Below are 18,108 nucleotides of genomic sequence, written 5' to 3'. Positions count from 1 at the left end.
CGTTCTTAAAAAATTGATGAACTTTTGACTTTTTGATTCCATATTTTGAACTTGACAATAGAAGTAGTCTTATTTTTTCTTTCCTTTTTTAAAGTAGCGGGGTATCCTAGGCATTTGGCTCCCTATTCTACAAAAGTAAGAAACCATAGGCTTCAAAAACTCGAACCGAGAAACCACTAGTAAGTAAGAGTTGCTGAAATTTACAAGGATTTTTTTCTTCCGGTAAGGCCATGTTTGACAGCATGATAAAATTAGTTTCTCAAGTGGTGAGAGAGGGGGAAAGATTTGAGAGGGCAGTAATGAGTAGAGAGTGACAAGTGCGTGGCTGAAAACAAGGAAACAAAAAAACTGAACACAAAATATGACGGAGTTTCTACTTGTTTTTTAGCCACTTTCCACTCTACTCATTGGTGCCCACTAAATACCACCTCTCCTCACACCTGCCCTACCTCCTTTCACCACTTGAGAAACTAAAAGTTCCTCCTTCCTAGCAATAGAACGATAGGACACAGCTCCTCCATACTTTCTAACAGCTGCTACAAGTACACATCAATGGGCAAATGAGTGAAAGATCCCACCACTAATATTCAAAATGGTTCCTTTCATCCAAGTGACAATTTAAGACACAATTAATCAAAAATTGAGTAAAAAATTAGATGACTCTCATTCACTTTAGCAAATCCATGTATCAACCTCCACAGAGACATCATTTACCATATGCATTTTCTAAAATTAATAATATCAAACTAGAAGAAGATGACACTCTGATTTTGTTACTCTCATGCATATCTTCACCATACACACAGATTCCTTATGTGTACATGTAAAGGAATTTTCATTACACTCTATATTATTTGTCAAACTGAATTGAAAAGGAAAAAGAAAAAAGGGAAATACAACATTGAAGGGTTTCTACTGAGAGGCAGCATTGAGAAGAATTATGTAAAAAGTCTTCATTGCTAAAAGACAGGGAAAAAGAAATTATGCGTGATTAAGATGTCACATCCTTAGGCTTTCCCTTTTCCATTTCGATGAACGCCGTAGGAATTTCGCGGTCGTCAATGAACTTGCTCCAAAACCAGTGGCGCTTCCAAACAAGTACCACTTCCTCAATGGGAACGTTCTTAGTCTCTGGGATGAGGAAGTAGACAAAGAAGGTCATCACAAACACCCAAAAGGCGAAGAAGAAGAAGAGACCAAACTTCATGTGGCAGAGCATGGAGAGGAAGGCTTGGGCAATGATGAATGTGAAGAGCATGTTCACCGAAACATTGATACTTTGTCCTGCAGATCGGATCTCCAGAGGGAAGATCTCACTCGGAACAAGCCACCCAAGAGGACCCCATGACCAAGCAAACCCTGCTACGTAGACGCAGATGAAGAATACAACAATGTCGGCATACCCCTTGGAGATGTTGCCCACCACGCCTGTTGTCCCGAATTTTATAGCTATGAAAACTCCAATCAAGATCTGGAAGAAGATACATTGAAATGGAGGAAAACCATTAAATTAACAGACTAGACTTGGAGTTTGTGAGTTGAAAAACAAATGCATGGGAGAAAAAAATTAACAAAATCGCGTAATTCGTTCTTGCCCAATATACTTTATTTTTTGGTTATATAAGATCGAATTCTATAACATTGATTAGCTGGGGTTTTCACAAATGAAATAACAAGCAAGAGGAAGAATCGATTAGCAGGTGAATTACAGAACAAAAAACATAAAAAAGCAAATAGAAATGGTAACTGAATTACAAGGAAATAAAAACATGGGCGAAGGGCAAATAAAAACATAATTGATTAGCAGGAAGAAATGGGGTCATGGGCATATATATTCTTCTTTACCTGAACAAGCAGGCCTAATTGATTAGCAGGGGAATGAATTACAGAACAAAAGCTTAAAGAAGCAAATAGAAATGAAAAAAGAAGGGGGTTCATGGGCAAATCGGTCGTACCTGACAAATGAACATCTGAATCCCTCCTTCGAGGAAGAGAAACCTTCTTCCAAACTTATCAACAGTATAGATTGAAACCCCGGTGGCAACAACATTGACAACGCCAGTAATGACAGCAGAGGCGAGCGATGCATTGTTACCAAACCCAATTGTCTTAAACAGGACCGGGGCGTAGAACATAATGACATTAATTCCGGTGAGCTGCTGAAAGAAGGGTATCATGATAGCCATGACAAGTTGTGGCCTGTACTTCCTCTGGAGTATGTTTCTCCACGGGTGGGCGACTGTCTGTGATTCTTGGCTGGCAATGACCAAGTCCTGAAACTCTTCTTTGATGTCATCAGTTCCACGGATCCGGATGAGCATTTTCTGGGCCTCGTCGGGCTTGCCACGGTCGATAAGAGAGTTGGGAGTGTCAGGGAGGAAGAGAGACCCAATTGTGATGATTAAGGCAGGGACCGCAGCTCCGGCCAAGCTGACCCGCCACCCCCACCCGCCTTTGATCTTGTCGGTGCCGTAATTCACAAGGTTTGCCGCAAGAATGCCAATGGTGATCATAAGCTGGAAGCCCATGTTAAGAGCACCCCGATGCTTGGCTGGTGCCATCTCCGACAGATATAGTGGGACTGACTGTAAATAGTAATCAACAACACCGGGGAAATCAGATACAGACTTGGAGTGAGTGAATTTCGAATTAGTACTTAGTACTAAGAGTGGATTTCCAAAAGACTTGGTAGGTTTATCAAATCTTGGAAAACAGAGGAGAGGAGAAAGGAAATTCTACACACACACTACTGGCAAAAATAGCCATGTGATTAATATTAAAGAAAGGTTCCTTTTTCTTTCTAATGTGTTCGCTCGCCATGTTAATTTCTGAAAGAGATGGACTCAACATCACAATCGAAAAAAGAAATGGGACAATTCAAATTCTGGAATACAGATTTTACAGGGGATAAAGACAAGCAGAGCCTGTTTTGGACTAAGCTAAGAAAATTTACGGAAAATTTCCTCCTTTTGAAACAAAATTGTGGGTCTGTTATAGCTTAAGGAAAAGGTGTTGAACTATTAGCAACGACAAATCATATGTTGTAATTTCTCATATTACAACATACAACATACACTGAGGAAAAGGTATTTCCCTCTAAGGGCCTGCTTTGGCTAAGCTAAGAAAATTTCTTTAGTGAAAATTCTTTCCAGAGGAAAACACAGCTATACCCTGGATTGTGTTTACCAGGCTTTTTTTATGAAAACTTTTGATCTGAAAAAAAAATTCTTAAAAAATAGTTAAGAAAAACTTAGAAATTTGATTTTCGTGCAAAAGAAATCAGGAAAAAAAAATCATTGTTGCCCAAGGTCCTAAGAGGGAAATACCAACAAATAATATAAAAAAGAAAAGAAATGGGTGATGCTTTTTTTAAACAAAAATAAAACACTAATAAATACCGGCTCGAGAAAAATCCAAGGTCTGTGTATATTTTAAATGTCGATGCTTTGTTTAAACGGGTGAATACATCGATTTTAAAAGAAATGGACAGGTTTTAACCGCATCACAAAGGAACAAAAAAAATTCACTTGAATAATCAATAAATATAAAAGAATCCAAGTTTTTTGTATTATTAAACTCTTTCAATTATCTCGTCAACTACCTACCTGTCCATTATAATTTAAAATCTTTCCATTTCTGAGACAAATTATTGAGATTTTCCACAGATACGTGAATCAGACAAGTGAGTGCAACGGCAACAACATTTTTTTCACCACATCTTTCTCGCATACTTTTAAATAAATAAATCATGGACCAAGAAGTGCAAAATTTAACATCCGAAAAGGAGAAAAAAAAATGTAAAGTGGGTCTAGATCTGCTCCTATTTACAAAAAGGGGATTTGCTAGGCAATTTTGCGGAAAGTCAATTCGCAGCTGGTTTTTAAAGAAAAGAAGAGCCAACAGCCATCTCAGATGAACTAAATAAGTTAACAAGACAAAATCGGGTAGAAAGTAAGCCTCTGTCCTGCAAAATCCAGACTCGAAATAGCTTTTCGCAAAATTGCCTAGCAAATCCCTTACAATAATTCGTAAATAAAGCCAAACAAATTGTTAGAAAGAAAAAGAAAGAAACAGATCCGAAGAAGAGAATGGGGTTAGACAAAGTAAAAGAAACATAGGAATGAAAAATAAATGGAAGTAAACCTGATTGGCAAAACCGACACCAACACCGAGCAAAATCCTTCCGATAATAAGCATGGAAATATTCTCAGCAGCGCCATTGAGAGCCGCTCCAACTAAAAACGTAGATCCTCCGAAAAGCATCGAAATCTTCCGCCCAAAACGTTTCGTGACATCCGATGCGAAAAATGAAGCGATGAGTGCCGCTACATACAGCGACGATGTGAATGTTGTAAGCAGCTGGCTATCAAATTTGCAGTATTGATTTACGTTTTTATCGGCTTTCTCTTTATGGAAAACTGAAGGGAAAAATTTCCTCAAGAACGGATCCATCGAAGTTACTCCGCCTATAAAAAAAACCCGATCCGTATCAGAAAAATGAAAAAAAACAAAATTTCAGATCTAAGATCCAATTTTAACAAGTTACTGACCCGAAATTCCAATATCATAACCAAAGATCAAACCACCGGTAGCCGCGACTACGCAAGTGAAGAACACAAAGACAGTCATTCCGCCAGGGTAGTCTTTTCCGCCACCGCCGGAAGCCACAAATCCGCCCGCCATTGATCAGACCTTTGAGCTTGAAGAAACAGATGAAAAAGGAGAGAGAGAGAGAGAGAGTGAAGAGAAGAAGATCTTTCTTTTCAGGGGAAATCAGGGTATTTATAAGGAGAGGGTGAGGGGTAAAAGGAATAGGGCAAAATGCTTCGCTGGCGGATAATTATCCAGATTCCGAAGCTCATTGTGTTGTGATAAGGTAAAAATAAATATAGAGTGCTTCGGTTTTTGGTGTGCCATTATTACTCACCGTTGACTGACCTGCTTATGTATACGGCAAGGATTAGAAGGACAGAAGTGAAATTACAATTCTACCCCAACTCAAATTCAAATATACAACTAAACTGTGACTATGAAGTATGAAGTACGAATGACGGATGAAAGGGTGAGAGGGTCTTTTTCTTTTTTTCCCGATGAGAACAGCATGAGACCAACCTTTATAAATAGTTTCTGGCCGTCTCATCTCCACCGTTGAATATTTATTGATTTAAGGGACCCAAAAAGCAAATAGGCCAATGTGTATATAAAGGGCTCCACATAATGTCACCACTAGCTCCTGTTTGGAGGTCCCCTTCTAGAGATCTTCTTGTAAAAACCCTATTTCTTAGCTACTCCACGTCACAATTAGCGAAACTAGGGATGACACGTTATTTTTACATTGATAGGAACGGCTGACAAGATAGAAAGATGCCGCTGATCGTGGATATGACTTTGTGCAGCTATCAAAACATAGTGGTGCCAATATCAGTATCTTTGAAAAACAATGCAAAATATCTACATATTACTCCTTTCCCTCTCCATATTTACACGGCACTCGCGGTAAGGTGGTGTGAAGGGTAATTTTACACCTATTTTTTTAGGATGTCTTCAGAATTTTGAAAATGTGAAAATGCACCGGTGTAAAATTACATTTTATAGTTACCAAATCCCGGTGTGAAAATGCTGTCACGAGGCGATTAAAGAAGAAAAGAGTAGTGGGTTTGTGCAAATTTTAAAATTTCCCTAATGCAAAAAATCGATATTGATTGATCTTCAAGACATACCCCAATCGACACCTCACGTCCACGAAAAAGAAGATTTTGTTTCTATAGTAAACCTAACGGCATTTCATCTAACTTTCGTTGATACATAAGATGATAATTTGGTTAGTTTGACTATCCAAATTAAGTCGTTCAAGGAAAGTGGGCATAGAGTCAAGCAAGCAGATGCGGGCATAGAGTCAAGCAAGCAGATGGGACCCATTAAAGACTCACACTTCATTTATTTTGTAGTGTTCCATTCATTTTCAAACACGAAGTGTTGCTACTTGCTGCTGCAGCTCCTCTTTTTCCTCCTACAACGAAAGGGCTTGTCGCTTCACTCCTCGTTATCGTTGGAACCACGGAGCTGCTAGTTTTCGTCGCATTCACACCTAGGTGGGGCCCACAACTTCGTAATATAGTGATACGGGCATGGTTGGCCCCATCTGTGATTAATCTTAGCCGTGCACTTGGTAAACCTTTGAGTTGGATCTTTTAGGTCCAAAAATCACAACAGTCATATGCGATCTTCATTCCACACTGTTGGGAACCACTTGGGTCCTCTTACTTTGGGATTATGCAATAGCATACTGCAATTATAGCAACTGATTGTGACCATCACCGATTATTAATAGATTCAGTTATGCTATAATTGTCTTCTGTTTTCACCATTTTACAACTGATTAATTATATATCTTTCTTTGAATGCTATTAATTATATATATCTTATAATGACGGAAATCTGAACTCGCATAATGTTCAGGATCCAGAATCTTAAAACCCTAAAATAACAAAACCCTAACGCCAAACCCTGAGGTTAAAAATAAAGACATATTTCTTTATTTTTCTACATATAGAGGTTAAAAACCTCTCAAATCGCAATCAAATCTTACAAAAAATGGATAAAAAAACCCTAGAAATTGATGCAATTCGACCAACTAAGCCATCGATTGATGAACAAGGAGATAAAAAAAATGGGATAAAAAGGAAAGTTAAGGTTAGGGTTTCACCATACCTTGGTGAAACTCTAACCTTAAGAAAGTTGCAGAGACATAGATGGAGTTAGGGTTTCATGAAAGAGAGATGGAATTAGGGTTTTGCGAGATCTAGGGTTTCGTCTAGGGCTTGTAGAGAAAGAGAGGTGGAGTTGGATTCCCCATGTCTGTCGAGAGCATGGTTTTAAATTTTGGTTTCGGCTAAAATTTTGGACTTATCCGAAACTGAAATTTCAGCCGAAATCCCGAAATTTCGGCGAAATTTGTTATTAACGCACGAAACCCCTGATTTTTTGGAACGAATTTCGATCGAAATTCTTTGACGAGATAAAAAATTAATACTTTATTATTAATTTCGACGAAATTCCCGAAATTTTGGAGAATTTCGAACAAGTTTCGGTTTCGATCGAAATTTAAAGCCATGGCCGAGAGAACGAGAGGATTCAGGGTTTCGTTTTATCTTTTATCGTGGATAATATTATAATTTATGAAAATGTACAAGGGCATTATTGGAAATCAGTTCGGAATATTGGAAATGTCCGCCTCGCAAAACCCGCAAAATCGACTATAATCACTGATTTATGTGATTATGGGCGTAGCTATGTTTTGTCACAATCGCATAATCGGATTACATTAGATAACCGATTATTTATCTTACGAACCGAAAAGCAATTTTCACATAATAGATTAAGGAATCGATTGTATCTTACAATCGATTATGAATAATCTGAAACGAACAGGGCCTTGGTGTACAAGCACCATAATCTCATATGCATGGTAACCCACCATATTGGCAGTTCCAATCAGTTCCAGTCAACGCAAAGGGGTGGGGCATGTGCGAGGTGTGGGGCCCATTTGTGCAACGATAGAAACTATTTATTTGTTAAAGAGTTCTTGCGGGCCATGCGACAAAATCAACTCCCCAATCAGACGAGTCTAATATCCAAATTGCGGCCGTGAAACGGAAGCTGATAAAACATAGTTCTTAGCAGGCCGATTAATGGCAATTTCGTTTCAAATTGCCTGGCAACGGTCGTAATATTAAGTTGATACCAACTGCCACAAACCTTTTCTTTTCCTTGCATATAAACTCATGCTGCACCCCAAAACACGCATATGCTAAGGTGAGCCTTTTCCAGTCCTTTTCAGTTTCTCACAGTCTCCAAGTCTTCCTGCACTACTGAGACTGATCTTACCGTATGTGCACCACATTTAACCCACTCTTGTGAACCTATAAGCTAGCCCATCCTTTTTCTTTTGGCAGGCAAGCAGGGCCATCCTTGGTGGGCCAACCTGATAAATTATAGAGCCGAGCAGCTTAGTGAGAAAACTCTGGTGGACCAACCTGATTCTCTCTCTGCACCACATGATTTTCATATTGAGACTGATATCGGCAGTACCATATCCCGATAATGGCACCACTCACATTGAATATTTTTAACGACCTTGATCAGCTAATTAAAAAGTTGAAACAAAGTGAGCAGTGGTATTACCAAATATATGGTAGTGTGTGGAACTAGTCATCTTTACATGATACAAGTTTTGACGAAATTGGGCACCGCCCTCAGAATCCAACTGAGTCAATGTTATGGTTTGCTGGAGTGAGATTGGAATTTGATAACCTTAACCTACGTCTTGTAATTGAGGTCCTATTTTCAAATGCAAACGATAGACACTTGATGTAGTTCAATTGAAACGAATATTACTGATGATTATGATATTGTATAATGATTACTGTTTGAAATTAGTAATAAGCAAACTTAAAAAATCAGTAACCCAATTATAAGTCGTGCACAAGGGCTTATCCGATCATTTGCCCCGCCGGTTTTGATGGCTATTGAGGTGGATGTGAGCTGGATGTTGGGCTTGTAGTAAGCACTTAGGGAAGACTTTTTTGAGTCATATAGAAATGATGCATACAAACCATAGTCCCTCCTTGATTTTGGCTGTGTTTTTTCACCTCTTCTGATTATCCAATCTTGAGAGCCGGCGGAAGGCGTGGAATAGAATTGCTTAGGCTATGCGTTTCAAAAGCTGTCGGAAGCCTTTTTCGGCTTCCGTGGCATGCATGTGGGCAAACAAAACTTGGCTGCGCAGCGCACTAAAATCAAGGGGAAACAGGGGGTGTGGAAATATCAAACAAGGAGTGTAGAAATATCATACCATGGAATTGATATTGCCACACCCATAGTTTCCCCTGATTTTAGTCTGATTTTATTGTGCAGGAGGTTCCTGCGCAACGTTGCGTGGCCAAGTTCTTTTCCCTGTCGGCTCCCCAGAAATCCGAGCTATGTTCTCCCAAATTTGGAGAATTTTGCAAGGATTTCCCTAGTGAAATCTCTCTCTCTCTCTCTCTCTCTCTCTCTCTCTCTCTCTCTCTCTCTCTCTCTCAACCCTAAACATGCCAAATAATAACCCTAATCTGCTGCCAACTTGCTGGCAAAACCATTGAGAGAAGCCATCTCCGGCGATCAAGAAGAATTCACTCATCCTCTTTTATCATCGGAAAACCAAAGGGCGATGGAAGACCTTTTCGCTGGAAAAACCAACAGGAGCGGTTGTGAAGAAAGAAGAACAGACGAAAACGAACTCCTATTGCTGCTCGAATCCAACTCGGTGTTCGAATGGGTCCCTCTCAGTCCAGCTAAGGCAGAGTAGCGGTTGGCTGGGTGATCTGCAATCATAGAAGTCGGTTAGGAATGCCCAAAGTTGGAACTCCGGGAAAACCCTTCATCACTCAAGTCAGACGAGGAAATAGATGGAGCTAAGTGCAAGGAAAGGAAGTGCTCGGGAGTACTAAGTAGGGGTCGGTCTCGCGTACCTAGGTGGTAGCCTTGATCCTTTTACGCCTCTCCCTTGTATTGGAGAGTGGGTTTCCCTTTTATAGATGGAGGTTTTGTGACTTGGGGAGCAATGACGGCGTGTCGCTGGCATTGGTGCATGTACTATCGTTGCAGGTTTGCCCATGCATTACATGTTGATGGCATGATTGGCGATGGGACGCTGCACTGTCCTAGGGGCTCCATGGCAGTGGCATGATTTGCTCTGATGCTCCATTGTCTAAGCAGTTGTATCGCAGTGGTCGATTGAGCAACATGGCAACGTGTGGCCTCCGAGTGTCGTATTGGCCGCGAGCTTAAATACCGGCCGAGGACCCATTCTTACCATGCCGCATGGCGGCAATTGACCAGGAGTTTTTAGAGGACCCCGAGCCACGTGTTAGAATGCGGTTGGGGCCTAATTTTGACCCCAACAACAACAAAAGAAGATGTAAAGAAGAATAGACAGATTGGGGCAAGGATACGATTCTCTTTATTAAATTTGTTTACTTTTTGTTTTTTTTTTTTTCGAATTCTTTTTTTTGAATGGTAAAGATATCCCATTTAACGAAAGCGGAGACCGAGAAGGCCCCAAGAAGTACAACAGTTAAGCATACACATGTAACAAAACCAAGAATACGTAATACAAGGAGCTAGGGAGGGAGGAAATCAAAGAGCTCGGCACTCTCTCTGGAAACTCCCTCTCGAGCTAACTTGTCCGCCTCGCCATTCGCCGATCGCCTAACATGAGTAAAGGATATGGATCCAGCTCCAATTCTATCTTGAATCTCATCAAATAAGGCGACAAACCTCCAAACTACCGCTTTCGAGTCTCTCAGCCATCTAATGACATTTAGAGAATCCCCTTCCACCACCACCTTGTTCATGTCAGCATTTTGAAGTAGTTTTATTCCTTGGCGCACGGCCCGTACTTCCACATCATTTGCATCTGCCACCCCGATTGCCCTCTAAATGCCCATATCACCACTCCCTCTTCATTCCTTCAAAGGCCTTCGATGCTAGGGTCCAGGATTCCCCCTGCTGGATCTAGCAAAATTCATCTTTAGAATCCCATGGGAAGGAGGCGACCATGCTAGCTTGAATTACTTTTTTTTTTTCAAATTCTTTTACTCTTTATACTTCTCAGGTTTATCAAGTAACCAAACAACAGAAACCGCTAGTAAATTCCGGGGGTTGCTAATTCATGTCTCCTCCCTATAATCTACTAATCCACCTACTTAACATGCATTCGAACAGAGAGTGACTCCTTTGCTCCAACAACTCGTTCTCGAGTCAAAAATTGGATAAATGGGTGTAATCGGTTGGTTTTGCTGGATGTCATTCTCAAATCTTTTTTTCTTTTCTTTTTTTCATTTTCTATAAAACAAAAGGCACAAAAATGCTGCCGAGAAGGGTTAGAGAGCAAGATCACAACTGATGAACTCGGTGCATGTGCAATTTCGAAAAGTCCTTTATTTAAAGAGAAGTTAGGAGCTCAAAAGAGTGGCATTATATTCCCGTATTCTTCTCGATCAAGTGAAATCCAATCGGATTACTCATTGAACTTATTTTGGTAATCCACTGCACTTTTTGGCACGCCCGCACACACTGCACACAATACGCAACCTATCGCACGGTTACCACCCAAGTCTTTTTGGGTAGTCAAACAAATACAAGAGGGGCATTGCCACCTCCCACTATCGATGACTCCAGCCGACACAACTTGGAACTTCATGCTCACATTGCGATCATCTCGGCCCTCTTATAGTTGAGGGAGATTCTACTAATGGCAATCCATGGGCGACCAATCGGCGTTCGGGGTCCTGGCATCTTGCGTTCACGCTTGATGAGATTCGTGATTTAATTCGCGTCATCCACCCCAGATTAACGCATAGGAGGAGAACATCAAACACTGTGGCAGATACCTGGCAAAGGAGGGCGCTCTTTTGCCATCTGTTCGACTATCGTACCTTGCGCCCATTGTGTGTGGGGAATGATTTCTCTTTATGTTCCTTTTATCACGGCTTTAGGGGGTTCATTCAATGATCAGTTTTTGTAATTTAAGGAAAGAAAGAAAGACACTGCGATCATCTCTGCAGTTCCACATACTGTAGTTTGATTCGAACTGGTGGGACCCTATAATTAGGGAGCGAGTTAGCGTCAATGTTATGTTGAGATGCTATTCCCACTTGATGCAAGTATCTGTTAAATATTCAGGGCCTTGATTGAAATTGTAGTAATCATTGATTTTAAACTCGAGTGGCACCCAAGTTGCAACCCTATTCATAAGGCATCCTATGCCAACCGAACGCTCTTCCACTTTCAGTCCTATTTTCAGTAACCCATCTTCAACATCCCTTCACCACCTCCTGGAAAACTAACGAGTTCAGTTGAGTAAATCAGTAGAGTCAGCTCAACTCAGTTTTTGAGTCTTACCACTAGAATGCTTCACGTGTCAGCAGCTAACACATATGGTGATTCTAACGGTGCCACCTAGGCTAGAGCCAGTGCTAGAATGTTCTGCCCCTCCTAGACCTTTCAAATTCAGTGCTTATGCTCCTCACTAAAAGTCATTTATTGGGATCCACCTCTACCTCGTGTTCATTATCAGAGCCCCAATGTGGGTCCCAATATTTTTCATTTACAATTGATCGTGAAAGTGACTTTCCGTGTAATCGTTCTCACCAGCTACACGTGATCTTACATTCCAAGAACCCAATCTGACACAAAGAACGTTCCCTCATCAACATCCACTGATCAAACCACAAGCACCCAGCACGTGTCACAGATAAGGTGGACACCCTGGAATCTTCCTTGTCCTCACAGGCAGCCACGTATGTAGATGGCCCCACCCAAATGGTCCCTACGTACCTGCGGGGAGAGTCGGCACTTGGCCTAGTTGATGACCACAATCCTCAAATCCGAATATGAGCGGTTGGTTGCAGCAATCCACCCTTTCTTTTTCCACTCAATATAAATCAATTTCCCACCTCTCCAATTTCTCCCACTACACTCTCAAAGCTCTCCCGCTACACTAAATCCTCACTGGAATTTCCACTGAAAATACATACATACATACACACATTTAGTAGCACCATGTTGGAAGGGAAGGCAGTGATCAGCGAGACTGACATGCTACAAACCATGCAGCAGGAGGCACTGCGGCTCGCCGCAGAGGCCCTTGATGTCTTTGACATCACCGATTCCACCCAGATTGCTTGCTACATCAAGAAGATGAATGCATCTATATATAATCACTGAGGCCCTGTTACTTTTCCTCGTAAATTTTTTTCTTTTCTAAACTTTTACAGAAGAATCCTGCAATCAAAACAGGGCCTGAAAGAAGGGGTTAAATCCATCTCTGTCATTTTTGTGGGTGCAGGAATTTGACTTTACTTATGGACCGGGGTGGCAAAGCATTGTGGGGACAGATTTCGGGTCGTTCGTGACCCATTGCTATGGTTGTTTCATCTATTTTCGCATCGGCAGTCTAGCCATCTTGCTCTTCAGGGGAGGTGGCGGAGTTTCTGATGTCGATGCAACCCGGTTCTCACCCTTGGAGTCGGTTAAAGCTTGAAATTCTCTTTTCTTTCTTTTCTGGGACCTCCATGTAAAGGGGGTTGAAATGAAAAAGAGACTTCTTCGTGTTTCTCAGAGCCCTCATTTTTCCTGCTCATTTATTCCTTCCCTACTTGTATGTATGTGCTGGCGTAAAGTAGTCTCCTCGTAGAGCGGTAGTAAGTAGTATTTGGCTGTCAACTAAAGTAGTTTCTTATTGCGGAGTCATTACCAAAATAAAGGAACAGTAGGGGTGTTCTTAAGTTTTTTGGTGGGGAACAAAAGTCATACCACATTGACACAAGGGAAACAATGCAACCAAACATCAATCATAATAGATGACATGGCACCCCAAAACCACACAAAACACCTAAGTAATCCCCATAAGTTGAAACCAAACAGACCCAATAATACGCATGATGCACAGTAAGCGTAGCCGAAGAAGATCGTATCATATGCGGGGAAAAGAGCATAACACCCGTGAACTAATTTGGTTGTAGCTAAATGGTCTTAAAAACTAGTTTTACACATTTTGAATGATCTAAACCATCCATTTGTGGAGGTTTCTATACCATCATTTTTTTAACTTTCTGTGCCTTTCATATTATGCCATTGAAGGACTAGGATGATAATATTTTTGGGCAGAGGCCTATCTACGACAAGACAAAAAAAAAAAACAGAATGGGTTAGATCTTCCAAATATGTGGGCACACTGAAGTCCACCATATAATTTCTCCTTAAAAATGGGAATTTCTTGAAGGAAATTTTTTAGGGAAGTCCTACGACTCTTAGACCCCCTAGTATAAGACCAGACCCCAGACCATTTATAGGCCATGAATGGTAAATAAGACTAGTTAGAAGTCTTCCAATGGGTAAGATTTAGGGCTCTATTTGTTATGAATTTTGAGAACCGATTGGGAGTACAAAACTGAATATTGGGCTCAAGGAGTCAAATTTATGTTTAATTTTGAATATAAGCTTAGCTTCCATAAGGGGATACGGTTCAAAGTTTATAAAGGCAACATAATCTAGTTTTGGCATGACACCTGGCGTGGTGAGGTATTCCTAAACCTGTGTTCTCAGACATCATGATGATCACTGTAGATAAGGACGTCTCTGTCAAAGATTGTTTCCCATAGTAAGAAGGTCGTGTGTTCTACGGGCCATTTCTTGCAACATGCTTTGAACCAAAATGATTCTAATAGTGCCAGCTTTTACAACGACAAAACGACTCTGTACACAAAGCCTTTGGCGGGCCTATAATCGCAAGTGGAGAGAGGTCGTGTGTCTTGGACGATTCCGATTTAGATGGAGTTTTTCTGAAAGAGAAATAGACCTGTAGCTACTCTCTTGGATATTTTAAGCTATTGCCACATCAAGTTATTCTATGAACACATCACTCTTTGTCCTCTTTCCTTGCACTTGAATAGTGAGACAAACACCAATCCCTCCTAACATCCGTGCTTTTGGGTGGACAGCTTTCCTCGACAAAATTCTCACACTTGGGAGGTGACCCAGCCCTCTTACGTTGCGTGAGGGGTGCAACGGGATGTTCTCATGGGGCTGATTTCTTAGGGAATGATGTTAAGTAGCCCTCCAACCATCGGCACTACCTTTAGAATCACCATATGTTGATTATTAATATTGACCTTTGTTCTCTTTGCATGGAGATAGGAAAGTCATTGCAGGTATGCTAGAGCCATTCGGGGCTGTATCCTTAGGAGATTTAGAATCATGCAGGTCGTCCCTTCACGTATGACCGATCAGCTTGATTGTTTGTTCATGACTCCGAGGAAGAGAAAGGGGAGAATCCTATGGCAGCTAATTTGAAAAGAAAGAAATTACAGTCTTTCCCAGCTCCGCTAAAAGCTCGCCCTTTGCGTTCATAAAGATTATATTGCTCAGCATTTTTTGGGCAAGTCTCTCCTTTGTTTCAGGTTCATTTCAATCACATATCTATGGCAACGATGGAGAGCAATTTGTATTAGTAGGGACCTGAGGGATATTCCTCACCCTAGGTAGATTCCCCCTGACCCTAAGATGTACAAGTTAAACTATGACGACCCGAGCTTTGGCAATCCGCAGACTGCCGGAGTTGGAAGTATTCATAGGGGCGAGAGAAGAAGCATCAAGTGTGCTTTCTCTGGCCCGATTGGAATAGCTGACTCTAATGAAGCTGAACTAAGGGCGGTCATCTAAGGCATCAAGCTTGCCAATGATAGTATTTTGTTAGCTCTGGTGGTGGAGGGAGGCTCCCTCAATGTTATCAGATGAATGCTCAAGAGTCACCCTCACCCTTGGAGGTTTGCGCATGCGGTGGATGAGATTCAAGACTGTTTGCGGGTTTTTACTGTTTCCTTTTGGCATATTAGAAGGACTTCCGACAGCGAGGTGGATGGGCTTTCCCAAACAGGGCTTGCCAGGCCCCACTTTGAGGTTTCTGATTTTCTTCACCGTGAGATCAGGGGGTTTTATTTTCTTGCATTTGTCCTTTCTTTTTTCTTTGTTCTGACCATCTTGGTTGAAGCTACATCTATGTTTCCTTATTAATAAAATACCTCACCATTTAAAAAAATTCAAAGGAAGGTTTTAAGGGATTATAGCAAATTACTTTAAATTAGTAATTGGACTATGTATGCTTTTTTCACTGCCAGTATGTATGGACCACTCGACATCTTGTATTTCCTAACCCAGAAACGATCCAATACCAACTCTTTTGCACCTGGTAGAGTTCATCTCACACCATTCTTGGAATTATTGAAGCATGAACCATCATAACTGTCATGATTTACTCATATGAACAAAAATAAAGCCGCACTGATCATGGCAAAATATCATTGGCAAAGTGAAATAGGAAAGGAAGGAAAACATACACAAGGAATGGATCCAGGAAATGATCAACAAAGCGGACAATCCGAGCTTTTCTGTAAGAGCCTGGGTTGCATCAAATACCACTCGAGTCCCTTCCGAATATGAACCGTTTTGTCCAGTCGGATATCACCAAAATTCTCGTGCGCAAACTGACTAGCTTGCTTAATTTGGAAGAACATTTAAGAAATCAGAATCCATACGGACATTCAGTAATCAGAAAATCAACCCCCAGAAAACCCACCCCCACACACATGCATTCTCATAAACATAAACTTGCGACCCTATCATGCAAAAATTTAAAAAAAAAAACTCGTATGTGCAAAGGACAAACGCAGAAATTAAATACCTTACATATACGGAATACCAAAGCCACTAGGTGCTGCGACCAATAGAAATCCAATCTCCAGGAAGTTGAGCAGCTGCTTGTTCTCCCCCCAATGGATCAAATTGACCCAAATGCCTGTACCTGAGATCAGCAATTTGTTGGAAACCAAGAAGATAAAATTGAGAGGAGAAGCTGCGAATTGAATTTCTCTACTTGGTAAATGATGGAAAAGCGATGCAGTATGCATTTTACTAGCCCAAAATGCTAGATCAGTGAAAGATCTGCCATCTTTCTTTTTTTCTTTCTCGGACCTACATTGCATGCCCACACGAACCATTTCTGAGCGGTTGTTCACGGGTGTTGGAATTTGTTAGGTGATCTGTGTCAATTGTGACTCACAATCGGTTGTCAAAATCTAAAATGAACAAGGCCTAGTTGTACAAGACTGATTATATCAAATTCTTTTGCCAAAGCTGTCTGTAGTAAGTACAATCATAGTTCGCAAAACGTGATTCGCCAAAAAAACGGGTCAGCAAAATTTCCAGTTTAATACCGTACTGGTTCAAAAAAACAGAAACACAAGAAAATGAGTTTAGAATTTTGTCATTTACAAACTATGGTGGGGGTAAATTTGGAAAGTCGGCTAAAAAAACGTGTTTAAAACGTTTGCGTCAAAAAAACTGAGTTTTATTCGTTGTGGAAGTTTTAAACGGCACACCAATAAAAAGCGTTTTTTTTCCAAAAAAAAATGGAGTTTTGCTTACTATGAGTATAATCCAACCCAAGTTTGATCTGCGAACGTCAAAAATCAAATAAAATTTAATTTGATAGCTCTGGGCAGGCAAAATCATAATCAATAATTGTGGTCGAACCCAAGTTACATGATTTAAATCGAGGGAAAGCAAATCCTTGGCCAAAAGAATTTCAAGCATCAAAATATGAACTCTTAAATTACACGAGAGAAGTGGGAACAGGGTTAAACGCAGCAAGAACAGCCCCATGGAAAGGAATATGAGATTCTGGAGTAGGAGTAGCACCCAATTAGAAGGTAAGTGCAACTATTGTCCTAACAATGTTTTAGATGTTCTGATTGGACCTATGATTTAGCCGACACTTTGAATTTATTGCTGACACACGCGTCCGACACGACACGCGTGTCCACACTTGTCGACACTCCTTTGGAAACTTTTAAACTGGTGCCCTCCACTAGGGGTGGACATGGTTCCGGTTCGAACCGAGGAACCGAACCGAACCGGCACATATGGTTCGGTTCGGTTCGGTTCCATAGTTATATGGTTCGGTTCGGTTCCATAGTTATATGGTTCGGTTCCGGTTCTAATAACCTGGAACCGATGGAAATTCGGTTCGGTTCTGGGTTTGGATCCCGGAACCGAGAACCGAACCAAGAACCGACCCACCTTAAAACCCTTAGTCAGACTGGAAAACAAGTTTTTTAATCTCAGCACTTGCCCAAATATTTTTAATCTCACCAAACAAGCCTTAATATTTTAATGGCAGGAAAGAAGATGTGGGAATCCTTTTTGTTTTTAATATTAACTTGAAAGTTTTTGTAAGTGTAAGAAGAAAGTGAAAGGCTTTTAAAAATAGTAAAATATTATGAGAGTAGTTTGTATAACGCCCCCACAAAGTCATATTCATCATTTCATTAGAGACTTTTGTGCTCTGCTTTTCCCATAATGATGATGACAAGCTGGAAACAAAAAATTATTCTATCTCAAGAAAAGAAAACCAAACATTCAAACAACTATTGTGAAGAAATTCCGTTGATTTGATGAAGATCGGGTAAACCCAGAACCGAACCGAACCGAACCGATTATATATGG

General features: G+C 40.8%; 2 protein-coding genes across 2 annotated transcripts; one reads left to right on the top strand and one right to left on the bottom strand.

Annotated features, from left to right (window-relative positions):
* Positions 1 to 747: 747 nt before the first annotated feature.
* Positions 748 to 4,896, bottom strand: LOC143854151 (sugar transport protein MST3-like). The gene is made up of 4 exons (XM_077363970.1): positions 4,551 to 4,896; positions 4,144 to 4,466; positions 1,956 to 2,585; positions 748 to 1,471 (listed from the first exon to the last, which is right to left on the bottom strand). The coding sequence occupies exons 1-4, from the start codon at positions 4,681 to 4,683 to the stop codon at positions 992 to 994; spliced, it is 1,566 nt and encodes a 521-aa protein (XP_077220085.1). The 5' UTR covers positions 4,684 to 4,896; the 3' UTR covers positions 748 to 991.
* A 7,596-nt stretch (positions 4,897 to 12,492) lies between these two features.
* Positions 12,493 to 13,166, top strand: LOC143855199 (Dynein light chain type 1 family protein). The gene is made up of 2 exons (XM_077365420.1): positions 12,493 to 12,750; positions 12,893 to 13,166. The coding sequence occupies exons 1-2, from the start codon at positions 12,607 to 12,609 to the stop codon at positions 13,085 to 13,087; spliced, it is 339 nt and encodes a 112-aa protein (XP_077221535.1). The 5' UTR covers positions 12,493 to 12,606; the 3' UTR covers positions 13,088 to 13,166.
* The last annotated feature ends 4,942 nt before the right edge of the window (positions 13,167 to 18,108 follow it).

The sequence above is a fragment of the Tasmannia lanceolata genome, unplaced genomic scaffold, assembly GCF_043159265.1.
Source record: "Tasmannia lanceolata isolate RefF3 unplaced genomic scaffold, GAP_Taslan_0.1 ptg000020l, whole genome shotgun sequence".
Classification (NCBI taxonomy): Eukaryota; Viridiplantae; Streptophyta; class Magnoliopsida; order Canellales; family Winteraceae; genus Tasmannia; species Tasmannia lanceolata.
This window is presented reverse-complemented; position numbering and strand designations above follow the sequence as displayed.